The sequence below is a fragment of the Diuraphis noxia genome, unplaced genomic scaffold, assembly GCF_037042655.1.
Source record: "Diuraphis noxia isolate RWA-SAM2 unplaced genomic scaffold, SU_Dnox_SAM2 contig0001, whole genome shotgun sequence".
NCBI classification, from domain to species: Eukaryota; Metazoa; Arthropoda; class Insecta; order Hemiptera; family Aphididae; genus Diuraphis; species Diuraphis noxia.
This window is the reverse complement of record NW_028301711.1, coordinates 105,182,349-105,207,553: the sequence shown is the minus strand read 5'-3', so window position 1 is coordinate 105,207,553 and position 25,205 is coordinate 105,182,349. Positions and strand designations below refer to the sequence as shown.

The following is a 25,205-nucleotide window of genomic DNA, read 5'->3' as shown; positions in this document are numbered from 1 at the left end:
TCGTCAGTATGATACAGACAGTCGTGACATTCTGAGACGTCGCGCTTCTTGAACCTACACAAATATTCGCCGAAACACCCGTGTCCAGTAAGAAACTGGGTGATGTGATAGTTTATTGTGCCAAACGACCTCGACACCCATGGTCTCACATCAGGAATTAGCCGCCATCTCCATCCTCCAGTACCGGTATTTTGCACCCATTCACTTTGCCACTTGTTCATAGAGTCCTCTCTCAGCTCTCGCTTGGTCGGTAGAGTCGAACCCGCCTTCTTCGACCCGTGGACGGCATTTCTCTCCGATACCATGATGTGCAGAGGTAGCATACCTGCCACCACCAAAATGGCGTTCGTTGATACCGTTTTGTAGGCGCACGCCACTCTTTTGGCCATCAGCTGCTGCGGTCTCAACATCTCCCTTTTGTTGACTTCAAAAACTAATGCAGACGCCCATATGGGTGATGCGTACAGCAGCTGGCTCTGTGCGACTGACATTAGTAGTTGTCGTTTCTTTTGCCTTGGACCGCCGATGTTCGGCATTAGCCTTGACAGCGAGGCAATTGTTGTTGTCGCCTTGGCCGCTGCGCACTCCAAGTGCTTTCGGAAGCCCAGTTTTCTACACATCTCCACTCCTAGGTAGCGCACGTGCTCTTTCAGTTGCAGCATTTCACCTTCCAGGTAGAATCTGCGTGTACCCGCGCTTGGTAGTCATCATTATCGCTTCGGTCTTGCTCACTGACAATGTAAGACCTGTCTTCGCCATCCACCTTGACACCGCGTCCAGAGTTGGGTTCATGGATTCTTCCAGGAGAGCTGTTGTATGCCCTGTCGCCACCACTGCGACATCGTCAGCAAACGCTATGAGGCTAGAACTCGACATTCCTCGGATGTTACCTGGCATCGGGATGCGCAGCAAATCATCGTACATCACGATCCATAAGATTGGTCCGAGCACCGATCCTTGGGGAACCCCGCTGGTTACTGCACACCGTGTCGTGTCCCCGTATAATATTGCCCTCTCGCTCAGGTAGCTTCTCAAGATGCACACCAGGTATTCAGGCACTTTCTTTTTAATCAAGGCATCTTCGATATTTGCCCATGGGGCCGAATTAAACGCGTTCGCCACGTCGAGGCATACCATGGCACACAGCTCCCTCTTGTACAACGGACCTGTTCCTGCTTTATACACCACTTCCATTGCCTTTTCTATCGCGTCTACCGTGGAACGCCCTAGGGGGGAACCTAACCTAACCTAACCTAACCCTTTTTTTTTTTGAACCGAAGACCAGGAGGGAACTACGTTAGTATTACTTCCTCCTGGCCTCCATCGTTTATTAATTGATAACGACAATACATATTTACATTGGTCATGTTCAGGGGACAGTCCCCACTGTTCGTGACCATACAACAATTAATATTAAATACATCGTCTTGGAGGACCCTACTCCTCCTATATTGGCCGCGCTGGCCTACAATAAATGTCTTAGCTAATTTGTGATTTTAGATCTTACCCATCGACGATCAACCCCCTTCTCCGTTTTCTTCGCGACCCGGTGTCCTGGACCAGTCGGTCTGGATTCCCGTACTCAGCCGCGTTTTATGCCCCATCTATCTGCTTTTTTTCTCCTCTCCTATTCCTCTCTGCTCATCATGATCCTGGTGAATAGCTGGCTTATTCTCTCCCAGGAGGCCCTGGACCCGAGCATGATTTCAATCGCGTTTTCAGCCGTTAGTTCCGTCACCTCCAGGTAGACACACGCTTCATGTCTCCAGCGGTCCCAAGCGTCACACTTGAACACCGCGTGTTCTGGGCTGTCTGGGGCTTCTCCACATTGCACGCACGCGTCCGACTCCAGGTTGCAGAACTTGTTTAGGTACTTTCCATAACACCCGTGACCCGTCAGTACCTGGCTGAGATGGTAGGAGACCTTTCCGTGTTTTCTCCGGTACCATGCTGCGACATCCCTGATGAGGCGATGTGTCCATCTACCGTTTCTTGCCGTATTCCACTGCTCCTGCCAGTCGACCAAGAGTTGTTCCCTGGCGGCTCTTCTGGCCATCTCCTCAAAAATTCTTCTTCTTTCTATTGCTAATAGATCGAGAGGGAGCATACTCGGCACTATAGCTGCCGCTTCGTACGAGGTGGTGCGAAAGCAGCACGCGACTCTCAGCATTACCCTCCTGTATGCAACCATCATTGTATGCATCGATTCGGCAGTTATGTACTGCGACCATATCGGTGCTCCATACAGCAGCCTCGACGTTACCACGGTAGCCAATACCCGTTGGGTCTTCTGTTTGGCACCTCTGAGATTGGGCAAGATCCGGATTAGGTGCTTCACTGCTTCCATTGCACGTTCTGCCCTTGCGTGTTGTGCGAAATGCAATCTTGGGTCTAGGTGAACACCTAAATATTTCACACATCGACTAGAAGGGAAAGAGTGGGGTGGGAAATCCACGTTCATTGTATACCTCGTATTTCTGTTCGTGAAAACAATTGCCTCAGTTTTTTGGAGAGCTAGTTCCAGGTTGTTTTCGGACATCCATCTCACGACGTCCTGTAACACCGTTTCCAGTCTCTCTTCCAATAGAAAAGGCACTTGGGCCGTGCACACTATGGCGACGTCGTCCGCAAACGCTAGCAGTTCGGTGTCTTCCGGTAAGGCTATTTTAAGTAGGTCGTCATACATGAGGTTTCATAAATCTGGACCTAATACCGAGCCCTGCGGGACGCCGCAGCACACCTCGATAACGTTAGACTTGCCGTCGGTTCCGTCGAAGACGATTCGCCGATTTGTCAGGTACTGGCCCAAGATGTCTCGAAGATACTTCGGGGTCGCTGTCTTCACTAGAGCCCCGAGAATGGACTCCCAGCAGGCACTGTTAAAAGCATTTTTGACGTCCAGGGCGAGCATGCCAACATACTTGTTGGTCGCACTGGTACGTCCTTTAGCATTCTTTATTATGAATGAATATTATGACTGTTGATCTTCCCCGCCTAAAACCGTATTGGTTTTCTGAGAGGTTTCCCGACTTCATGAAGTGCTCCCGTAGCCTAAAAGTTATCAGCTTCTCGAACAGCTTGCTGACGGTGTCCAACATGCACAGCGGTCAGTACGCTGGCGGACTATCGAGTAGTTTGCCCGGTTTGTGCAGCAACACTAGTCTCGCTAATTTCCAATCCGCCAGAAAGCAGGCTTGCCCGATGCAGCTATTGAAAATTGTTGCAAAGAACCCCGGATGCGTCTTGACAGCCATCTTCAGTACCTCACTTGGTATGCCATCCGGCCCCGGAGCCTTGCCGTTTGGTAATCCGCGGGCTGCTGATAGCAGTTCGTTTACCGTGAACTTTGTTTGTTCCAATTTATCCGCACCAATCGTGCTTGTTGTTCTCTCGGTAATCGGTCTGCGCGGGAAGAGGGTGCCTACGATAGTGTCAAGTCGGCCAGGGATTTCCAGTCCGGGGATGGGCTTCCTGCGCACTAACTTGTTAATCACAATCCTGTATGGCTTCCCCCACGGATCCCCGTCTACCTGAGCGCACAGATCCAGTGTTTGTCTTTCGACTCTGCGATTTTGGCGGCCAGGATCTTCCTCTGCTGCTTAAAGTGGTCTCTTTCTGAAGCACTACCTGCCTCGTCTGCACTTTTCCTCTTCCTAGTGTATGCCCTTCTCGCCTTGAGACATGACTTCCGTTGCTCGGCTATGTCCGCGCTCCACCAATAAACTGGGCGTCTCTTTGTGCCACCGCTGGCGCGGGGCATGCACGCGTCGCATGCTTCCGTGAGCCAGGATGTCGCTTGGATACATGCACTCGCAGCGTCATTCGAGGTCGGTGGTGGTCCTAGTCGGAGCTTCTCGTTAAGCTTAACGTAGTCCAACTTTCTGTAGGCCCAGCTTTTTTGGAACTTTGGTTTCTGCTAGCTTCGGAGGGCGTTGATGTTGAAAACTATATATTTGTGGAGGCTGAGGGCTTCTTCATCTAGAATCGTCCATTCGGTTACGTTTCTCACTGACGCTTGGCTTGCCTAACCTAACCTCAGGTCTGAAAAATGTTCTGCACGCCCACCACTGCTATCTAGTATATAATAATAGTATCTAGTTTCTTTAAAAATATTACAGTATCTTGTGTTTTGTATTTAGATACTTTGTTTGAAGTATTTTGCCCAGCTCTGAATATATTTTTTATAAGTTAATTAATATTCATTAATTTAATAAATGTAATAGATGAAATCTTTTAAATTTATTCACAGGAAACGTGTTTGTGTTAATACTTTCTGACTTGGTTGAAGAAGCGAAGGAAAAAAATGATTCTCCTGATCAAGTAGTTAATGAATCAGAAGCTAGTAGTAATCAGCAAGAATTACAATTTAGCCCTCACATGGAATACATATCACGACATGTTTATCATAGTTTACCGAAAGAAAATGATCCAAAAATAGAAAACAGGGTTGGTTAAAAGTAACACCTTTTTGATTATTACTTATTATTATTAAAACAAATCTTCTTGGTAAATTATCATAGTCATACAGAAAATATAAATTTAGTTTGTAAAAATTAATTATTTACTAAACAAAATATATTGTCTATAAATATTCAGTAAAATTATTCTTATTAAAAAATTAAAAAGAAATTGCTCCATGAATAGGATAATAATTTATATATCATATATTATTATAAATACTAAGAACTAATTGATTGCCAAACCAAAAATATTTAATACATGAAATGTGTTATGTTTTTCTAAATAGCCTGATATTATTAGAAGTTTTTAATTCAGTGCTACTGCAACACAGCATATATAGTATTATCTGTATAATATAGTGTTACAATTTAATAATATTTATTCTCATTTTAGGTTGGTTTTCTTTGGGCTTGGAATCATATGGTAAGTCGTAGATGGAAGTCTTCAAATCCAGCAACTGGTGATGAACAGTTTCAAAATAAACTATTAGAAGATTTTAGATACTTTTGTAGCAATAAAGATGAACGATTATCAAATTTTTTGAAATCTTGTAAAGAAGAACATAATGCATTTAAACACCAAGAATAAATTAAATATTGCATGTTTAATGTATTTGATTTTATGATGGCTTACCCAAGTGATAGATTTTAAGTTCCACTACAAATTAGTATTTTTTTTTATTGTATGCTTAGTAATAAATTATATTTATTAAACAAAATATATTTATTATATCAATAGTTTATTGAATTAATTGTAAACTACTGAACACAATAGAATATCTATGTAATGTAGTAAGTTCATATTGAGTAGATTATTTCTTTAAGTATGAGGTTTTCCATTCATACATATATTTTAGTACTAATTTTATTAGAGGGAATTATGGAAACTTATTATTTATTTTTCCAAATAGACTATTATAGCTTAAAGGGGTCGGTACCGGTAATTTATTTAGGAGTACAATTTAGGCAATTCAATTCACATATTGTATCGGCGGCGCTTGGATTGTGCATGTGTGTGAGTGAGCTAATATTTCGCACTCATCGCGCGGTTATCGGAATTTCATAATGTGTATGTGTGTTGAAGATTACGACTATCGACGCGCTGCCGTGTTGACCGGTTTCCCGTACGTGTGCACAAAGTCGTGATACTCGTAGACTTTGGTCCTTACGGCCGGTCAGCGGCGATTAAATCTGTGGTCTTTTGTGTCGCCAATACTATGTGGCGTACATCGTGCTGTCACCGCAGTCAGTTATACTCCGGACCTGCACGGCTGGTGTACGGGTCTGTCGTTTTGTGCCGTGGGTTTGTGCGTACGTGCTTTGAAAGTTCGTTCTGTCTTATTGTTGTTATTAACTTAACCATTGACGTTCGCCACTGTTGCTGTTCGACGTCGCTGTCGGTAACGACATTAAACATTATTATAATATTGCATGTTGTCACGTAGCGCCGCCGATAGCAAACATCGTACGTTGTTGTCGTAGTTGGTGCACAGATTATATAAAACCAGATGGTGCACTCCCTATTCGGCCCATGTAATTCTCAAAAATGCGAAAAATCCAAACCTACCTCAAATCAGTGTCACCATGGATAGGGAAAATAAGGCTTTATAAGAAATTATTGTTTATTAACTACACATCACTGACTTTTTTGACAATGTTCAGCCGTTGTACCACAGATTATATAAATTATAAATACATAGTAATATAATATATAGTACCGAATTACTGTTATTGTTTTGCTGTTCATTGCTCAACGTACGCGGTATGCTGAGTGTGAATTTTTTTATTTATTAAACTTTTTTATTTAATCTTCATTATTTTTTCATTATTTTTCATATCTGATTCTGTAAGATACCCGATTTTTGATATCTGTAAAACTTAGTATAACATTAAATTTCATGTTAAACCATGCCCGTTTAGTTAGCTTTTCGAATTATTTTTTGGACGTAAAATTTAAAAATTAAAAATCGGGCTTCTTTTACGGAATCTGATTTTAATCTTCTCTACCTATAATTTTTTTTATTTATTTATCTTTTGTGTATTGAACTAGTGAAGAACATTATAATAAGTGAGCTTACACTCCTGCCACAGACCAACATTTGTTTTTATTTTAAAAATAATGTATTTCCTCCTTGTCTTTGTGATGGACACAGTAAAATATTTTTAAATTATGTAACAGAGTCACAATTTCTTGAAATGTAAATAAAAATATCGAAAAAGAGAAAACAAATTTAGTATTTTGGAATAATATGTACAAAAAAATATTTTAAATATTTAAAAAACACTTCTCAAAAAATGTTGGGGAAGTATTTGTGTGCTTAACATGAATATCTGTTAAAAGTTTTAAAAAATACAAGTAGATTTGATAAACATAAGCCCCAAGATTATAACAGACTAATCCATATATTGAATTAAAGATACGCAAAATGTTATATGATTTTTGGAATTCCATTAGCATTGAGCCATTGACGCTCAAGGTACATATAATATAATATTATTATGTATTAAATATTATTTGATACAATAATTAAAAATTATGGTAAAAGTTGTGGTACATTAATTTATTTCTCGTATGTGACCCTACTGATTTGAGGTAGGTTCGTGTTATCAGTAAATCGAAGAAGTGCACCATCTGGTTTTATATAATCTGTGGTTGGTGTTACGTCACGTCAATCGATGCGTGTGACCATTTCATCGTTACCGTCATTATAGCCGAGACCATAGATCTTTTACTCATAGACCGGCCCTCTTCACGTTTCCGCCGTGTCATGATAGGTGGCGCTTTTCGGTTACTGAGTTACTCTGTACAGTAAAAAATAATCGTATAGGACCAGTAGCTGTCCTATTTATCTTGGATATAATATTATCTCGTAATGTTTATGAGTTTTTTCGCGCGTTTTTATAATACGCGTTTTTTAAATGTAAATCCAGTTAAGTGTTCACTTTTAACACTTTTTTTCACTTTCTTTAGTTTATTATATGATATTATATCACATTTTTTTATAATACAGCTATTTAAATTTCAAATTTAATTAATATGGGTCTAAAATATATTGTATGCAGTAACACTGTTTAGTGACAATATTAAACTATTTTGGTTAGTATATATATTAGCATTATTATAGTATTATTGGTACTTAACTGAACATAATTACCTATTTTATCCATTTTATAGATTTCCAACAGATGAAAATCTTTAAAAAAAAATGGATGGACATCTGTTTGCTAAATAAATGTCTAGTTTCATATCGCGTTTGTAGTGTACACTTTTAGAATGATGGTTTGAAAATGAATGGTCTCTTATTATGTCCAAATTCTTTTCCCGTTTTAAATACATCAACAATTTTGGATGTTTCAAATATTAGCAAATTCAAGTAATACTACATCTCATCTTATAATATTTATGATTATTATGTACCTGCATTGTATAAAAAAAACATTAAACATTATACATTAACAGTACACCTAGCTGTAAGAGAAACTTGTAAAATATAAATTATATTACCTAATATATTGGCTATATTATATTTTTCAAATATTATATATTACCATTGTACAATATTTTTTGATACATCGAATGCATGATGTTATGGTAACACTGATCCGTAAATGGACTACATCATTGCGCAATGTCAGCTTGCGACTATCAATGTATTTAGTATAGGATCGGCCGGTCTATGAGTAAAAGGTCTATGGCCGAGACTTAACAGTCAACAGTTGATACCGGCCGAGGACCGTTCTCCGACAAATGATGACTTTTTTTTTTTTCTCCGACAGTCAGAGTGACCATCCATGAAAAATAAATGTCAAATCGTTTTAATTATTTAAACGTATTATATTAATTAAACAAATACAATAAATATACTTTATATTTTAAACTACTGAAGTATAAATGCATAACTATAAACAAATGCAATCAAATTTAGTTGGTTCAACAATTATTATAGTTCTATAAATAATAGTAAAATAAATTTAAAAGAATATTACAAACATTAATAAAGACTAGATAGACTTAAACTATATTGGTGGCGTTTCAATGAGGAATTGGATAAATAATTGCATTTTTTCATAACAGTATATTTTTATTATTTTATAATAAAATATAATTATACATCAAACAACTTCCAGCCCTGTGGTTTCCTCATCTGATGTTCATTAATACACAAACAAAAATAATAAATAATAATATATTATGTATTTAAATTTTATTTATATTATAAATGCATTTAGCCATAATAGTATTTACATTTTATTCATATTATAAATATATTTAGCCATGGTATTTACATTTTATTTATAACAAAGATATATCTACTACAAAATTTAAGTTTGTAGAGTCTACAATAATGACAAAAGTAAAAATAATAGAGCATTATAATATTGTTGGATTTAGATGGCCTTAATTTCAAAGATTTTCTTTTTAAGCGGGTTTATTCTTAAAAATGAGCTTTTAAGTTTCAACGATTCAGATTACAAATTTGTTTACTTTTTAGTACAAAATTTCCCTAACGCTAATTTAATAAAAATTATGTTGGTAATGGAGGATATTTGAGGTTATATCATGTTATCAAATTTATGTTTGTCGGAGAACGACCCCCATCTCAGTTGATACACCAGACAGTAAATAAAAACGGTTTATATCACTAGAAAAAAAAAACGATTTATATCAGTATCATGGAAGAAATGTGTCATATCTGTTCGGCTTGGAATAAATAACAAATTATAGTATTGCTGGCCGCCAAATGGAATAATATTTAAATTTTTATTTTGTTTAATATTATATTATTCATAAATTGGTTAATTATAAATCGACAATAATTAATTAATGTCCACATAGTAGTTTCATATGAGTTTAATATAATGGCATCAAATAGTTTTATTTATAACTTCTTAATCATACATTACAATCATAGGCGGAACTAGACATTTTAATTAGACTGGGCCACTCTCGAGAGTCGAGAGTCATTTTGCACTTAGAATACTCAAAGGAAATAAGAGTGGAGGGCGATAGGGAATATTAATGTTTTTTATTACAATACAAATGTATAACATGAGTATTTATTGATGTTATTTAAAATTAAATTATATCACTTATAATATAAACTTAAATAGTTAAATTTTACATGTAAAATACAGATAGTAAACATATTTAAATTGCTATCTTAAAGTTAAGACTTATAATGCTAAACGGCGTTCATATGGGACCATTCTTTTAAATTCTTCGATCACATCATTAATGTCGACATTTTTGGCCATAGTTTGTTCGATATATGGAAGCATTAAATTTTCCAATCGTCCTTGAGTCATTGTCATCCGTAATTTAGTTTTAATATGCGTTAGCTTCGAAAAAGCTCTTTCACACGAAGCACTTGTGACTGGTATGACGGAGAAACCTTTTAATACTTTTCTATGCTGAAAAAAAATGGTCTCAATACCATTTTCTCGTAACCATTTTAACCAAAATGCACAGTCTTTATTAGTAAGAATATCATCTTTGTTTCGTGCCTTCAAAAGATGTATTTCACTTACAAATTCATCCTTTGATAAATCAAAATGATTTGTCAATAAATTAATGTCATCCTTGTTCAGTTCAAATTTCAACATTTTCCCCACTCCAGTAATGATTGAAGTGCTTTCTTGACTGAAACGTTCGTCAATTCCTTGTACTAACGAATCAATCAATGGATACATTGTAGTAACTCGGGTTTCCTCTTTTTTGGTCTCAAATACAAACTGATTTTGCCAATTTTCATCTCTACGTGCAGGCAGTTTTCTAGGTCTGATTGATGGTATGTTTACGCCATGTTCTTCACAAATGTGCTGACTTTGATCATAAATATCATCATAAAACAAACTATCGGAACGCATATTTTCTATTGCCAAACGAAGACACTTAATCTCCTCCAAAGCTGTCAAAATACTTAATCCGGGATCTTGAAGTACTCTACTAACTTTTACAATCAACTGTAGAATAGGATGCATCAGTTCGAGACAGATAATAAAATTAAAATTTAAGCATTGGGAAATAATACCCTTTCCTTTAGCTTTTATTTCTGGTTGCTTTGTTGAATAATTTATTTCATTAACTGTTTGAATTATAACCGAAAAGTTGTCTCAAATTGCTGTTACAGCTTCTGCCCTACACGCCCACCTAGTTGTTGAAAGGGATTTTAAGGTCTTTAATTTTACACCAACACTTTTTTGAATTTTTTCAAAAACCGCGTGTCTAGATGGACTGCCTTCAATAAAATTATATATTATTTGAACTGTTCCAAAAAAATCAAAAATCATACTATTCTCTTTACGGGAAATACAAGAATCTACAAGTACAAGATTTAAGCAATGAGCAAAACAGTGTACGTATAATATTTTAGAGTTTTTTTCTTTACATCGAGACTGAACTCCAGAAATATTACCTGCCATTGCGGCTGCGCCGTCGAAACAAACGGAAGAAACAGATAGCCAATCGAGTTTTAACTTATGGACTATTGTATTTAAAACATTAAAAATGGATTGTGCATCAGTAGTTTCAAGACGTTCCAAAGAGATAAATAATTCGATAGGTTTATTTTCTACATCATCAAAATATCTTATTACGATTGCCATTTGCTCAATGTGACCACAGTCACTGGTCTCATCAGCCATAACTGCAATCTGTTGACCGTTTAACCTCTTGCATATTTCTTGAAACATCACATTATGAACTGAGGCTATTAATTCATTTTGAATCTTACCGCTCAAATATTGTGCGTTTTTAGGCCCATGTTCTAAATGATTTTTTATAATAGGATCGTATCGTTTAAGTAGATCTACGATTTCTAAAAATAGTCCTTTATTCACACTATCTTCATGCTCAAGATGTCCTCTGAATGAACTTCCGCTTTTGGTTAATACAATTATAACATCAATCAAACGTTTGATGATTTCTCGGTTTTCTAAACGTATTTTTTCACGAGTTGCTAATGTGATTACTTTTTGTTTATCCAACTGAACATCAATGGGAATTCCTTTTTTCAAATGTTCCCACGAAATTACACTATCAATATGACATTGTGACTTTTCGTGTAGTCTAAAAGCTTCAGTGGCACCTTTCCAATTAGTAAAACCTTTCTTTATAAACGATTGATCGATATGACCTTTTTTAATTATATTATTCGAAGAGAATACTCGACAACAAAAACAAAATGCTGCGTTTATACTTTCACTGTATTCTAACCATTTAAAAATGTCGTACCATGATTTTTGAAAAGAACGAAATCGATCCCCGAATTTTACTCTTGGATAAAGAGATAAATGGACTTGGCAGGGCCCTTTAAGTAATTTTGAGTGTCTTTCTAAACGATCAGATGGTAATGGTAAAGCTGGGTCATTATGTTCGATGAAAAATGTTTGCAATTTCAAATTTTCTGATTGTAAATTTTCAGAGGGCAATGCAATTGCTGTGGTATTTTGAGCTTCAACAGTTTTTAAATTGGAATTAACTGATTCCTTATTTGGACTTTTTCGGATAATATATCTAAAAACCAACCAATATACAGATTTTAGAATACATGTCTGTCCTAAACAATTCTGCATATTATTAAACAATTTTTAAAATTGTTTTATACTTTAAGAAATGCAAGATTAGAATCATTATTAGTTTATAAAATGTTATAACTTGGGCTCGGTTTTTTATGTAATAAAAAAAATCAAAGTATATAAATATTTATGTTCTTATTTTTAGCAAAATATGTATTAAAAAACATGAAATATTTAAATAAAAAAATACAAATTTAAAAACATATCGGTATTTTACATTAATTTAATTTATTTGATTTGATTTAATTCATCTAATCGTATCCATTGTTGTTTTTTTTAGAAAGAATTGGATACATTTGATTTAGATTATGGCTACATTACAATTTGTAATCTCCCACTAATAGCTTTATCAGTTATTTCTTATTTATAACCACTCCGTATATCAATAGAAGCTGATAGATCAAAATTTCTAAATTCCAATATGATAATTTTAATAGGAATAAATAAAAACTGTATACATAGGTATAAAAAAGCGATATATTTACGAAATACATTGTAAATACCTATTAATGAAATATTTAAAAATATGTGAAAATATGTAAAATAAAAAAGACTCGTTTTATTCAGGATGTAATGTACCGTGCTTATTTTAAATCAAAATTGAGAAATTTGTATTCAATAAAATTATATATTTACCTATAGAAAAAAAATATATATAAATATAAATAAATATTTTTTTTTACATAAAAATCCACGCCCTAGTTAGTAGTTATAACATTATTGTCGAATACAATATATTAATTGTAGTTTAATTGTATAAATTATTAATTAGATACATAATATATATTATATATTTATATAATATTAATATTAATTATTAAGTCTGTTTAACTGGTTAACTTAACCTAACCATTTATGTATAATAATCTATATAGCTACAAACAGTAAGTGATATTTTTAAAGGATTTATTGGGTATTTAGGTACATGGTTACATGGGTCTTATATTCTATAATATTTGCTTGCACACCCACTAATATACACCAAGTTGTGACACTGCGAATTTCCATATATTATATCGAAGTGCATTTGGTTTGAAAACTAATAACTAGCTAACAAATACCTAGATCTTACATGTAGTAATGCTTTAGTATACAAATAATTAAATTTAACACTTAAAAATAAGTATAAAATTGTTAATTTACTTGTCCATTTTGCTAACCAAGCATCTGTATCCTCAGTCCGTTCACCAGTAGGTATGGTCGTCAAATAAGTAAAAAGTATTAAACTATTAACTAATAACTATATGATGTCTATATTTGGATTATTCGATAAACGATTGACGATTAGGACATTTAAACACAATAATAATAAAAAAGATAAGACCCGTACGGGACGCATGAACAATGAAAATAATATGGTGAGACTCGCAAAATGACATTTTCTAAAAATAAATATCAATAATTTAAAAACTTTTGATAATGATTTGATTTCGATGGCCAGTTGTAATACTACTAATAATATATTTTAAACATTTAAACTATTCTATTTATTACGTACTTACAGTTAATTTCTCAAATTTTTTTCGCATTAATACCTAATTTTTTTATTACATTTAAAATAATATATTCTTAGCAAATGTATACACTAATACGGAGCCAATTAGCCTGGGCCATGGCCCAGTTGGCCCAGGCCGTAGTTCCGCCCATGATTACAATGGTATTTAGATTATGTTTATTAACATAGCAAGAAAAAAAATAATAGAATTAAACTTTATATTTATCTATTTTGTATTGGATTTATATGTTAAATGGCTTTAAACAGGTAAGCATAATATAAGATTGTTAATTTATTATTCATCATTAATCTCTTATGCTCTATATGCAAATACACCACCTGCTGAAACTTGAAAACTATTTTTTTATTTAAGTATGTTACTCTTAGTATATCTTTTGTAATATATCAATCAAAAATTATATCTAAAATTTGTTTTCTTAATAGTTATCAATTATCATAGGCGATAGGCATGAACATATTATAATAAAAGGTATCTATAGGCTTGCTAGGTACATCTGCATTTATAGACCATGCCAAGCATTTCTATTATTGTGGATAGGAAAACATTTTGGATGGTGGCAAAAATAGTAGCGAATATAGTGATTAATTGTAAAATGGGAATGGACCACCTGAAAGCTATGTCTGTGCACGCCTATGTACAGGTTAAATTATCAAACTTAAATAAAGGACCATACAAAAATACATTTCTTGAATAAATAATGTAAATAAATCATTATACATACCTATAAAGATACTGTAATATGTACCTAAGTACCTATAATATATCTTTCTGTGTTATAAATATATTATAATATTTTGATATTTGTGATTTTTTTATTTTATTAAAGTACTGTGTATTACAATAACATATTAAGATGTTCATTGTGTGAATTGTAATACTGTATAAGTCTCTTGCATACAACTAAAAATTTTTACATTTCTAACATCATAACATTCATAATTAATTCCATTAAACTATTATATAAACATATAAATATAATTTATACACCTTTATACAAATATAATAATTTATGATATGTTTAATAATGTAAAACAAATAAGCTGGTAACGAAATCTCTATTGACATGCAAAGTTCTCAAGAACATTTTTAATTTGAATATTCAAGGTAGTACCTATCGGTATATAAGTTATTAGTTGTATTAATTATAAATTAAATATAAAATCTCATTAGTTATATTTAAGACAAATTATTAGACAGCAAATAAAAAAGTTTGCACATTATACTAAAGAGTCGGATTTATGTAGTTAGACATTTAAAATATCATGTGTGCGGCTGCGGATTCCCCTGATGGCACGTGAATGGCGCGGGATATTGCCGGCAACCTGTAAGGCCGGATAATTACAAGGTGGTGGATGGATTTGTAAGGAAAAAGACTCGGATATTATAATTTTAGTGGACTGTATTGAAACTAAAGATTATTACTAAATTTACAGATAACGGGACGGGGGGGTCCTTAAATCTAAGACTATATTAACAGAATGAATTTTACAAAACATCGATATTTTTAATAATGACATAAATACAAAATGAACATCACCGGATTTATCCCTGGTTGACCTGACGATGTCCGACGATGTAGTTCATGAATAAGCATGGAGAGCAGGCGGCGAGGGCACACACGAGACGCGAGTACAAATGGCGACGGGCCGTGGACGTCGGTGACGGCGAGTGGCGCACACACGACGATAGTACAAAACGGCGATGGGCCGTGGACGTCGGTGACGGCGAGTGGCGCACACACGACGATAGTACAAACGGCGATGGGCCGTGGACGTCGATGGCGGCGATGGCGCACACACGACGATAGTAAAACGGCGATGGGCCGTGGACGTCGGTGGCGGCGAATGGCGCACACACGACGATAGTAAACGCGACGTTTTTAATAATACGACAACGCGAGGTCGATGGCGGCGAGGGCACACATTACGACGACAGTAAACGCGACGTTTTTAATAATACGACAACGCGAGAAACAGACAAAAAACGTAAAACGAAAATTAAAAAGTAACGTTTCACATTTTTAACAAAAGAAAAACACGAGAGCGAACTAACGCACACACGAAAAACAAAAACGATATCTTATCATAAGATAAGAATATTGTTAAGAAGAGGCAACGCCGGGTGCACGGTAATGATCAACGGGTGAAACGACGTAAGTGCGACCGGTTCGTTGACATAAACATCGCGGGGCGGGATCACAAGTTCACCGCGACACTCGTCAAGCGCTGATATTACCGTACCCAACATTTCTCCCCCAGTTGGAAGACCCAGCAACGTCTTCCAAAAGGAAAGTAGATGGCTAGAAGCTTCGTCTCGTCCTGGTGATCAAATTAAACAAACAACAAAAAAAAATAACCTAGATGACAACAAATTTAAAAATAACAAATCGTGAAGAAAAAAGAAAGAAAAGTGGAAAGGAAAAGGTTTGCGTTTCATGAGTATGTTTGGACTTAAGATGAGACGGGAAGCCGGACTAGTTTTACCACTGGGCGTTTGAGGAATCCATCCTGGGTGCGCACGGTAACGACTCGTACTATCTCGTCCTGTCCCGGATGGACCATTGTAACTCGACCCATACGCCAGTCGGAGGGTTGAAGAGCAGGAGCATCAACAAGAACCATATCTCCTATCTTCAAGTTTGTGTCTGGTTTCGACCACTTTTGACGGCCTTGTAACGTGGTGAGGTATTCGCGTGTCCATCTTTTCCAAAAAGATTGATGCAACTGTTTGATCAGTTGCCACCTCGTCAAACGGTTGATCGGTGTAGCAGTGATGTCCACCTCTGGAATGCTGAGAATTGGCTGGCCAATTATAAAATGTCCTGGTGTTAGCGCTTCAAGATCGTGTGGATCCGTTGATGCGGGTGTTAGAGGTCGAGAATTTAAGACTCCCTCAATCCGTGTAGTTAAGGTCTGGAACTCTTCGTAAGTTAGCAACTGTGTACCAATTACCCGTTTAAGGTGGAATTTCACACTTTTGATGGCGGCTTCCCACAAACCACCAAAGTGTGGTGCTGCGGGCGGGTTAAAATGCCACTTACAGGGGAACCGTGAGGAGACTAGGTTCCGGGTGCCTTCATTCTGGAACAATAACTTTAGTTGACGAGCAGCGCCCACGTAATTTGTACCATTATCCGAGAACACGCTTTCAGGGATGCCACGGCGAGCGACAAATCGGTCAAAGGCGGCAAGGAAGGCACTAGCTGTTAAATCCGACACAATATCAATGTGAACAGCCTTGGTGGCCATGCAAATAAATAGAGCAATATATACTTTGGTCGTTTTTGTGTTGCGTCTCTTGCATTCCTTCACCAGATAAGGTCCACCATAGTCCATGCCAATTTGGGAAAACACACGGTGATTTTGAACGCGAGATACCGGCAGATTACCCATGATGGGTGTTGGATGTTGGGCCCTGTATCGAGTACATGTGACGCATGAGAAAATACTGCGGCGAATCGCATCACGAGCCGAAACAATCCAAAACCTCTGTCGAATCATAGAAATAATGAGTTTGGGCCCGGCATGCAAGAATGTCAGATGGTAGTATCTTATTATTAATGTTGTCAAGTGCGATGATTTGGGCAAGAGTAACGGGTTTTTAGTCTCTTCATTTAATAGGGAGTTTTTGAGGCGACCTCCTACACGAATGAACCCCTTCGAATCCAGAAACGGAGCCAGCTGAGCCATTGTTGGTGGCGTTATAATACAATTCTCTCTCGACAATTGTCTGAGTAAATTGGGGAAATGTGATTTTTGAGTCAGACGAACAGCAAACATTGTGGCTCGATTTCGTTCAGCTAACGTGAGTGAACCTGTGATACCCGATTGGTTTAGAAAGGTAGCGTAGACAAAACGAAGCGCGTACCCAAGTGACCGTTGCATATGAGACCATGTTGAAAATCGGTTCAAAACATAATCTTCAGCTAGAAATTTCTGAGCTGCGAGGGCATTGATGTTTATTGGTTTGACTTCGGGTAAGTCACCTGGTTGAATGGTAGTGAAATTCGATACAGGCCAATCAGTCTCAGGAAGATGAAGGAAAGCAGGACCGTCCCAATGTAATGAACACGCTATCAAAGCAACTGGCAGTAATCCACGAGACGACGGATCGGCAGGGTTCTCACTCGTTGATATATGTGACCAAATGCAAGTAGGGATTAAGGCACGTATTTTTGCAATACGGTTGGTGACAAAAATCTTAAAGAATTTCTGATCGGTGGTGAGCCATGACAATACTATGGACGAATCGGTCCAAGCTTGCATTTTCGTGATATTGACGATGGGTGAGATTACGGAATGAATATTATGCATTAGCTGTGCCAACAACAATGCCGCACATAGTTCAAGACGCGGTATCGTTAGTGAAGCGTCCGTGGCACTGATTTTAAGTGGTGCTACTTTGGTTTTACAGGTCAATAAATACGTTTGGATTACACCTGATGAACGAATGACACGGAGATAAACTGTTCCCGCATACCCTTTCTGTGACGCATCACAAAAACCAAGTAGCTGAACCTCCTTGTAATCGCAAACGTTTATGTGACGGACAAATTGAATTTGGTTTAGTGATGGCATCTCAGAGACATAATTGTTCCACATTGTCGCAAGTTCAGTAGGGAGTTGAGTGTCCCAATCCAATTGGTTTTGCCATAATCGCTGCATGAGGACCTTAGCGTACAGGAGCGTGGGTCCAAGAGTGCCGATTGGATCGAACAATTTAGCAATAGCAGATAATATGCCTCGTTTAGTGGGCCTAGAGTTGTCGGTGCCTGTGTGGTAACCGAATGTGTCTGTGTGAGGGTCCCAATGGAGACCTAGAATTTTCAGAGAAGGTTCATCCTTTGGGTCGAATGAAAGGCAGTTAGCTCGGTCCTCAAGAGGCACGCTGTCTATTATTTTTTCACTGTTGCTACTCCACTTCTTGAGCACGCAACCTGCGGACTTAAGAAGACCAACGATATCTTCCTTCATGCTGAATAATTCTTCCTCTGTATTGCTGCCAACAAGTATGTCATCCACATATGTGTGGTGTTTAAGAATTCCCTTTGCAGCGGGAAATTGCGGCTCGGAGACAGCATCCAAGGCATGCAACACACGTATCGCAAGAAACGGTGCAGAATTGAGTCCGTAGGTAACTGTCAGTAATTCGAACTCTTGTACCTCATGGTCAGGCGACCGACGCCACAAAATGTGTTGATAAATGCAATCTTCATCCCGAACAGAAATCTGTCGATACATCTTGACAATATCAGCAATGAAGATGAATTTGTATAAGCGGCAAGTCAGTAGTAGTTCACCTATCTCCGTTTGCAATTTTGGTCCAATGCACAAGGAATCGTTAAGAGAAGTACCGGAGGATGATTTTGCCGAAGCGTCGAAGACCACTCGCAACTTCGATACATCACCATCACGTTTCACTACCGCATGATGAGGTATGAAATATTTTCCTGGTCGTGTCGCAATCTTCATATGGCCCAATGACACGTATTCGTCCATGAATGACCGGTAAGCATCGTATAGAGCCTGGTCTTTACTCAGTCGTTGTTCCAAATTAAATAACCGTTTGAGGGCCATCGATCGTGAGGAGCCGAGCCCATGGGACGACGACAAGTCGGAGACGGTAGTGACAGGTTGTGAACCTGTCTCGGCAAAGACGACGTTTCGGAAGGGTAATGCAACGCAAAACCTACCCGACGCGTTCCGCGATACAGCCTGATTAAACCATTTTTCACAAAGTTCGTCCTCTGTGGTAGGGATGGATGGCGTTGCAGGCTCTTCGACGGACCAAAATCGGTGCAACAATGTATCCAGAGATGGATTTAACGTGATCGATAAGGAGTTGGATGAAGCCAAATTACCGCTTGATGAAGAATTGACCACTGTACCAACCAAAACCCAACCAAGATATGTATCTAACGCTGACGGTAAGCTATCTGAATGTATGATTTTCGAACAAGGGCGAATTAAATAAGAAAAAACATCACAACCAAGAAGCATGTCGATCCGGGCAGGTCTATCAAAGTCCGGATCCGCGAATTGGAGGTTTTGATACTGCGCACGTACGCTTAATGGTAAAGGTCTGGCTGGCATGAATGATGTAATTCGTGGAAGGACCAACACTTCCTTGCAACTGATAACTGGTTCCATGGATTGACCTGGAATGAACGAGCATTCAGTTCGACCCTTGACCGGTATGACTTGATTCTGGCCTAGGCCTGATATCTCAGTGTGACATTTTTGACGACCCAAGCCGATACGGTTGGCACACTCAGAAGTTATGGCTGATATCTGTGATCCACTGTCTAATAATACTCTCACCGAATGATAGCTACCGCAGCGGTCCTGAATACGGACACACGCCGTCCCGAGTACGACAGTATTATTAGTGTAAGACGTGCCAGCAAACTGAGTTTTTGGTTCGATGGAATCGGATTGATTCCGTTGTGATCACATGATTCGACGACGGACCAGGCTGAGAATGCATGTTTTCAGATTTTAAATGCAGAAGGGTGTTGTGACCTTCACCACAAGTCTTGCAGTTATACTTTGACGTGCAGACTGACACCGAGTGCGAGGGATTCATGCATGAGAAGCAAAGTTTATTTGACGATACAAATTCACGTCGTTTGACTACCGTAAGTTTCGAAAAAGCTTGACATCGATAAATGACATGATCCTGTTTGCAATACGCACAACTGCGTTGAAACTTTCGTCCTTGATTAGGCTCGGAAACGGTACCCGGCGACGTAACATTCGCGTTAGCAATAGTCAACACCGCACGAGAACTTGGGTTGTATTTGATTTTTGTTGAGTGGGTAACCAATTTTTCCGAACTTCTAATATTTTCCAATACCTTACACCGTTGTTGTACAAATTTAAGCAATACATCAAATACGGGAATGGAATCTTGTGACACGGTGCTCTCAAAAAGATTACGGGTGACGGGGTTTAACGCGCGAGAACCGATAAAAAATAACATAAATCCCGCAAGATCATTCACTCCGAGAACTTTGATAGCTGCGATGTTCTCTTGAAAAGTGCTCACAAACGCTGAAAGTGAAGAAAGGGACTCCGTACTAATTGGACGAAAGGAGAATAACTTCTCTAAATGAGCAGTAGCCAGTAAGCGCTGATTATCATAACGGTCAATTAGAGCCTCCCATGCAATGTCATAATTGACCGCAGATAAAGGTATGGCCTTGACGACAGTAAGCGCTGAACCGGAAACACAAATCAATAAATAATGGAACTTTTCTAACTTTCCAATATTTAAATTGTCGTGTACCAAAGAAATAAACGTGTCCCGAAATGATATCCAGTTAATTAGAATGCCGTCAAATTTTGGTAAGTCAATCTTGGGAAGTTGTATGTTTGAGCTACTGTTAATGTTGGATTCGATCGTGGAAGAGGACGTAGGTGACTCATTAAGAACGGCGTCAGCGATAGCCATAATACTATAATAAAGTTCCGACATGCTGTTTGCAATGGGCACATGAACGTTGTCATACTCTTCTTCGCGTAGGAGTTGTATGAGTATGTCAAAAATAGCATCCTGCTCAACATGAAATTGTGTACGGAGAGAACCGATGTCCTTTTTACGAGCGCGGAACAATGGAAGGACCTCACTATTCACTTCCAGCTTTTTAGCTAGATCGCAGAGAAATTGCATTTGTGACACTAACGAGTCGCGTTTTGCGATTGTACGTTTAAGCAATCGCTCCGCCCGTTCCTTTTCTGCGCTCCCCAGGGTCATTATTGTGATAAAAAGGTTGTGGAGAGGACTTAGATCCGGCTCGAAGGACCAAATGTGCAGCTGCGGATTCCCCTGATGGCACGTGAATGGCGCGGGATATTGCCGGCAACCTGTAAGGCCGGATAATTACAAGGTGGTGGATGGATTTGTAAGGAAAAAGACTCGGATATTATAATTTTAGTGGACTGTATTGAAACTAAAGATTATTACTAAATTTACAGATAACGGGACGGGGGGGTCCTTAAATCTAAGACTATATTAACAGAATGAATTTTACAAAACATCGATATTTTTAATAATGACATAAATACAAAATGAACATCACCGGATTTATCCCTGGTTGACCTGACGATGTCCGACGATGTAGTTCATGAATAAGCATGGAGAGCAGGCGGCGAGGGCACACACGAGACGCGAGTACAAATGGCGACGGGCCGTGGACGTCGGTGACGGCGAGTGGCGCACACACGACGATAGTACAAAACGGCGATGGGCCGTGGACGTCGGTGACGGCGAGTGGCGCACACACGACGATAGTACAAACGGCGATGGGCCGTGGACGTCGGTGGCGGCGAATGGCGCACACACGACGATAGTAAACGCGACGTTTTTAATAATACGACAACGCGAGGTCGATGGCGGCGAGGGCACACATTACGACGACAGTAAACGCGACGTTTTTAATAATACGACAACGCGAGAAACAGACAAAAAACGTAAAACGAAAATTAAAAAGTAACGTTTCACATTTTTAACAAAAGAAAAACACGAGAGCGAACTAACGCACACACGAAAAACAAAAACGATATCTTATCATAAGATAAGAATATTGTTAAGAAGAGGCAACGCCGGGTGCACGGTAATGATCAACGGGTGAAACGACGTAAGTGCGACCGGTTCGTTGACATAAACATCGCGGGGCGGGATCACAAGTTCACCGCGACACTCGTCAAGCGCTGATATTACCGTACCCAACATCATGAATATTTGAAATATCTTATAATACTTTCAATACTTAAGACCTAAGTTTCTAGTGAGCTTAATTCTAAATAAAAATAAATTATTTTTTATTTTTTATAAATTTAAACCAATATATTTTATAACTGTTACTAATTTATTACAATATTAAACAAATGCACAACTTAATTTAATTTTAATTTATAACATGTTAATAAACAAATTTGTTTCATACAATCTTAACAATAATTTAATATCTATACTTCATTCCTCACAATCATAATTAATTTCAATTATGATCAAATGGTTATCCAGTAATATCACTCAGTATGTCATCCATCTGAAATTGACAAAGATGAAATATACAAATGAACTGAAGAAAACTTAATTGAGTGCCCATGTTATACATTAATATCTTGGTCTATCTGGAACTTGGAACCCCTCCTTTGCTATTTACAACAAAGAAACAAATGTATTTAATTGTAATTCTTGTAAATATATTTTAAGTGTAACCTATATGATCTATATATCATATTGTGTTACTCAACTACCACAAATTATGTGTTATTGATTTATTTTGATAACACCTTGGAGGACAAACAGTATATTGCCAATATGACATACTGACATAGTTAATATATGTGTAGTTGTATGCATAATATATTAGGTACAGTGTGAACTTGTATTATTTTTCTATTTCATATGCTATTTTGGTCATAAGTAATTATATTACTATACTTACTATATTATTATACTATATTCCAAATAAGTTTGGAAAAACTGGCAGCCTCTGATGATAGGACTGCTGTGATTGGCTAGTAGTTAACAACCACTAAAGAGAGTGCAAACTCCGAATGTTCTATTGTCGGAATATTGAATTTTTAATACTTAATAAGTGTTTCTTTACAATTTAATTAATATGTTCAAGCTGTCTGTACTATTAAAACTGGATACTGGTTCAACAACATTTTAACACCTACAAATTAAAAGTTTGTTAAAAATATTTCAATGCACCATATATTTTCTCTCAGACCTAAGATAAACATAACAACCAAATTTACGCTCAGCAGATCCAATTGTGTAATGTTAGCTTTAATATTAGAATTAACATAGAATCAAAATTGAAAGAAAAAATGTTTTACAAGTAAATATTTATTTATATTTTATTTTTAAATGAAATTATGGGTATTTAAAATTTGTAACATATATTTTACATTGTTATTTATTTATTTATTTATTTATTTATTTATCATGACTAAACGGGCTGAGCACTTTGGACACAAATATCAATCCACGCACACATTTAGATATACCATAATAAAACTGTATCACATAATAACAGACAATATAATAATATGACCATACAAATAACTCATTTTTAAATTAAAATATCAATACAATTATCTAAGGTTCCCACAATAACATTTTTAGCTTTTAATTTTAGAATTCACTTTAATATTAATGTTTTTATAACTTGAATTAGAATCCTTAAAATGTATACTTTGTCTGTAGAATTGCCTTTATGAAAATCATCATCTGAAAAATTGTCAATTCATTGGCTGGACTTCCTAATTCCTAGTAGGTGGTACATCATGTATTTCAGTTTTGAGAACCATGATATAATACATTGTGTGAACTAAAAACAGTAACAGACAACATGCAGTTAACTATTAAGTGACGTTTAACAAACATTTAAAATTTTAGAGACCTCAGATATTTACTTACTTATGTGTACCGTGAGTAATAATTCATTATTGAGTAAGTTTCTGAACTGTTCAAGTCTAACGTCTATAAAGACTACTAAGACTATAGTCTATAGTCATTGTTCATTAATCAACATAAACAATAATATTAATTACCTAGTCAGTCTTTGATAAGAATGTGTACATCGGATTGCCTGTATAAGTTCTAAACATATTAGAAAATAATATATTGCCAGTGGTTGGATATTTAGATGTATAGCATGGTAAAAGGACATTTCGCACACACCGTTTCATCCCCGTCAAAAAAACGAGTCCACGGCATAGACATATTAAGAATATATTATTTCTTAATATGTCTATGGTCCACGGACATTTCGTCCCCGTCTATTATTAGAATAGGACATTTGGCCCACATGAATAATTATGTATACTAGTATACTTATTTCACGGATAATATCATATACTAATTAATAATAATATACCTTAGTATATTATTCGTGTATTTATTTAGCTACCCATGAAACTTTTAGTCCCAGGTATTTTTAATCACCAAATACAAATCGCTTTTTTTAAACTTAAAATTTCAATTATTTTTAAAACGTTCAATTTCAATATAATTTATATTAATAGGTGGTGATGACCACATTAGAAGTAGGTATAGACGACCAAAAACACATTTAATTGACTTTGACTTTATTTGAAAATTGACTATGACAATGTTATCCAAATACAATATTCACCAACCAACAAATGTTTGATAACTGTACATTTGTAAATGTACCTGTTATATTTTTATATAGGCACTTTTTTTTTTTAGTTTATTTAGAACGTATTTATGTTACGTATTTTATTTTATTTATGTTAACGTATTTATTTTTTTTATTTATGTAGAACGTAAAAAGTTTTTTAAAAATGTTATAATATAATATGGCCATCCCCACATATTAATATCAATTATATTGAAATTGTGCGTTTTAAAAAGAATTGAAATTTAAGTTAAAAGTAACCAATATACAATTTGGTGTAGTACCAAAGTTGAAATACCTAAATTTGATTGGACTAAATACTGTGTGTTATTTTTACCGATCAATCCTGAAGGTAATCATTGGACTTTATTTATTATGGACTTAATTTTGGGCTGTGTGTTTTACTTGGATCCTATGCGTCCAGAATCAGGTTACTTATACTTACCTCAATTAAAAAAAGGCGGGTAAGTCGTGGATTTCGCTCTGCTG

General features: G+C 36.6%; 3 protein-coding genes across 5 annotated transcripts in view; 1 reads left to right on the top strand and 2 right to left on the bottom strand.

The window, feature by feature from the left end:
- Window positions 1-5,190, top strand: part of LOC107169616 (GATOR complex protein Iml1-like) — a 64,958-nt gene extending 59,768 nt beyond the window's left edge. For 2 of the 3 annotated variants that reach the window (XM_089216435.1, XM_089216436.1), the window contains 2 exons: window positions 4,250-4,446; window positions 4,855-5,190. In XM_089216435.1, the coding sequence (XP_089072561.1) occupies window positions 4,250-4,446; window positions 4,855-5,049 (392 nt within the window). In that variant the 3' untranslated portion in view covers window positions 5,050-5,190. Of the gene's footprint in view, window positions 1-4,249; window positions 4,447-4,854 lie in introns of those variants that run through there. The other variant, XR_016189525.1, reaches the window with a different exon arrangement.
- A 4,445-nt stretch (window positions 5,191-9,635) lies between these two features.
- On the bottom strand, window positions 9,636-11,830 carry LOC149063083 (zinc finger MYM-type protein 1-like). Its single transcript, XM_089215505.1, has 3 exons — window positions 11,801-11,830; window positions 10,877-11,570; window positions 9,636-10,546 (listed from the first exon to the last, which is right to left on the bottom strand). The coding sequence occupies exons 1-3, from the start codon at window positions 11,828-11,830 to the stop codon at window positions 9,636-9,638; spliced, it is 1,635 nt and encodes a 544-aa protein (XP_089071631.1).
- Window positions 11,831-16,005: 4,175 nt separating this feature from the next.
- Window positions 16,006-21,310, bottom strand: LOC149063082 (uncharacterized). Its single transcript, XM_089215504.1, has 2 exons — window positions 19,964-21,310; window positions 16,006-19,899 (listed from the first exon to the last, which is right to left on the bottom strand). Exons 1-2 carry the CDS (start codon window positions 21,308-21,310, stop codon window positions 16,006-16,008), a joined length of 5,241 nt encoding a protein of 1,746 aa, XP_089071630.1.
- Between the last annotated feature and the right edge of the window lie 3,895 nt (window positions 21,311-25,205).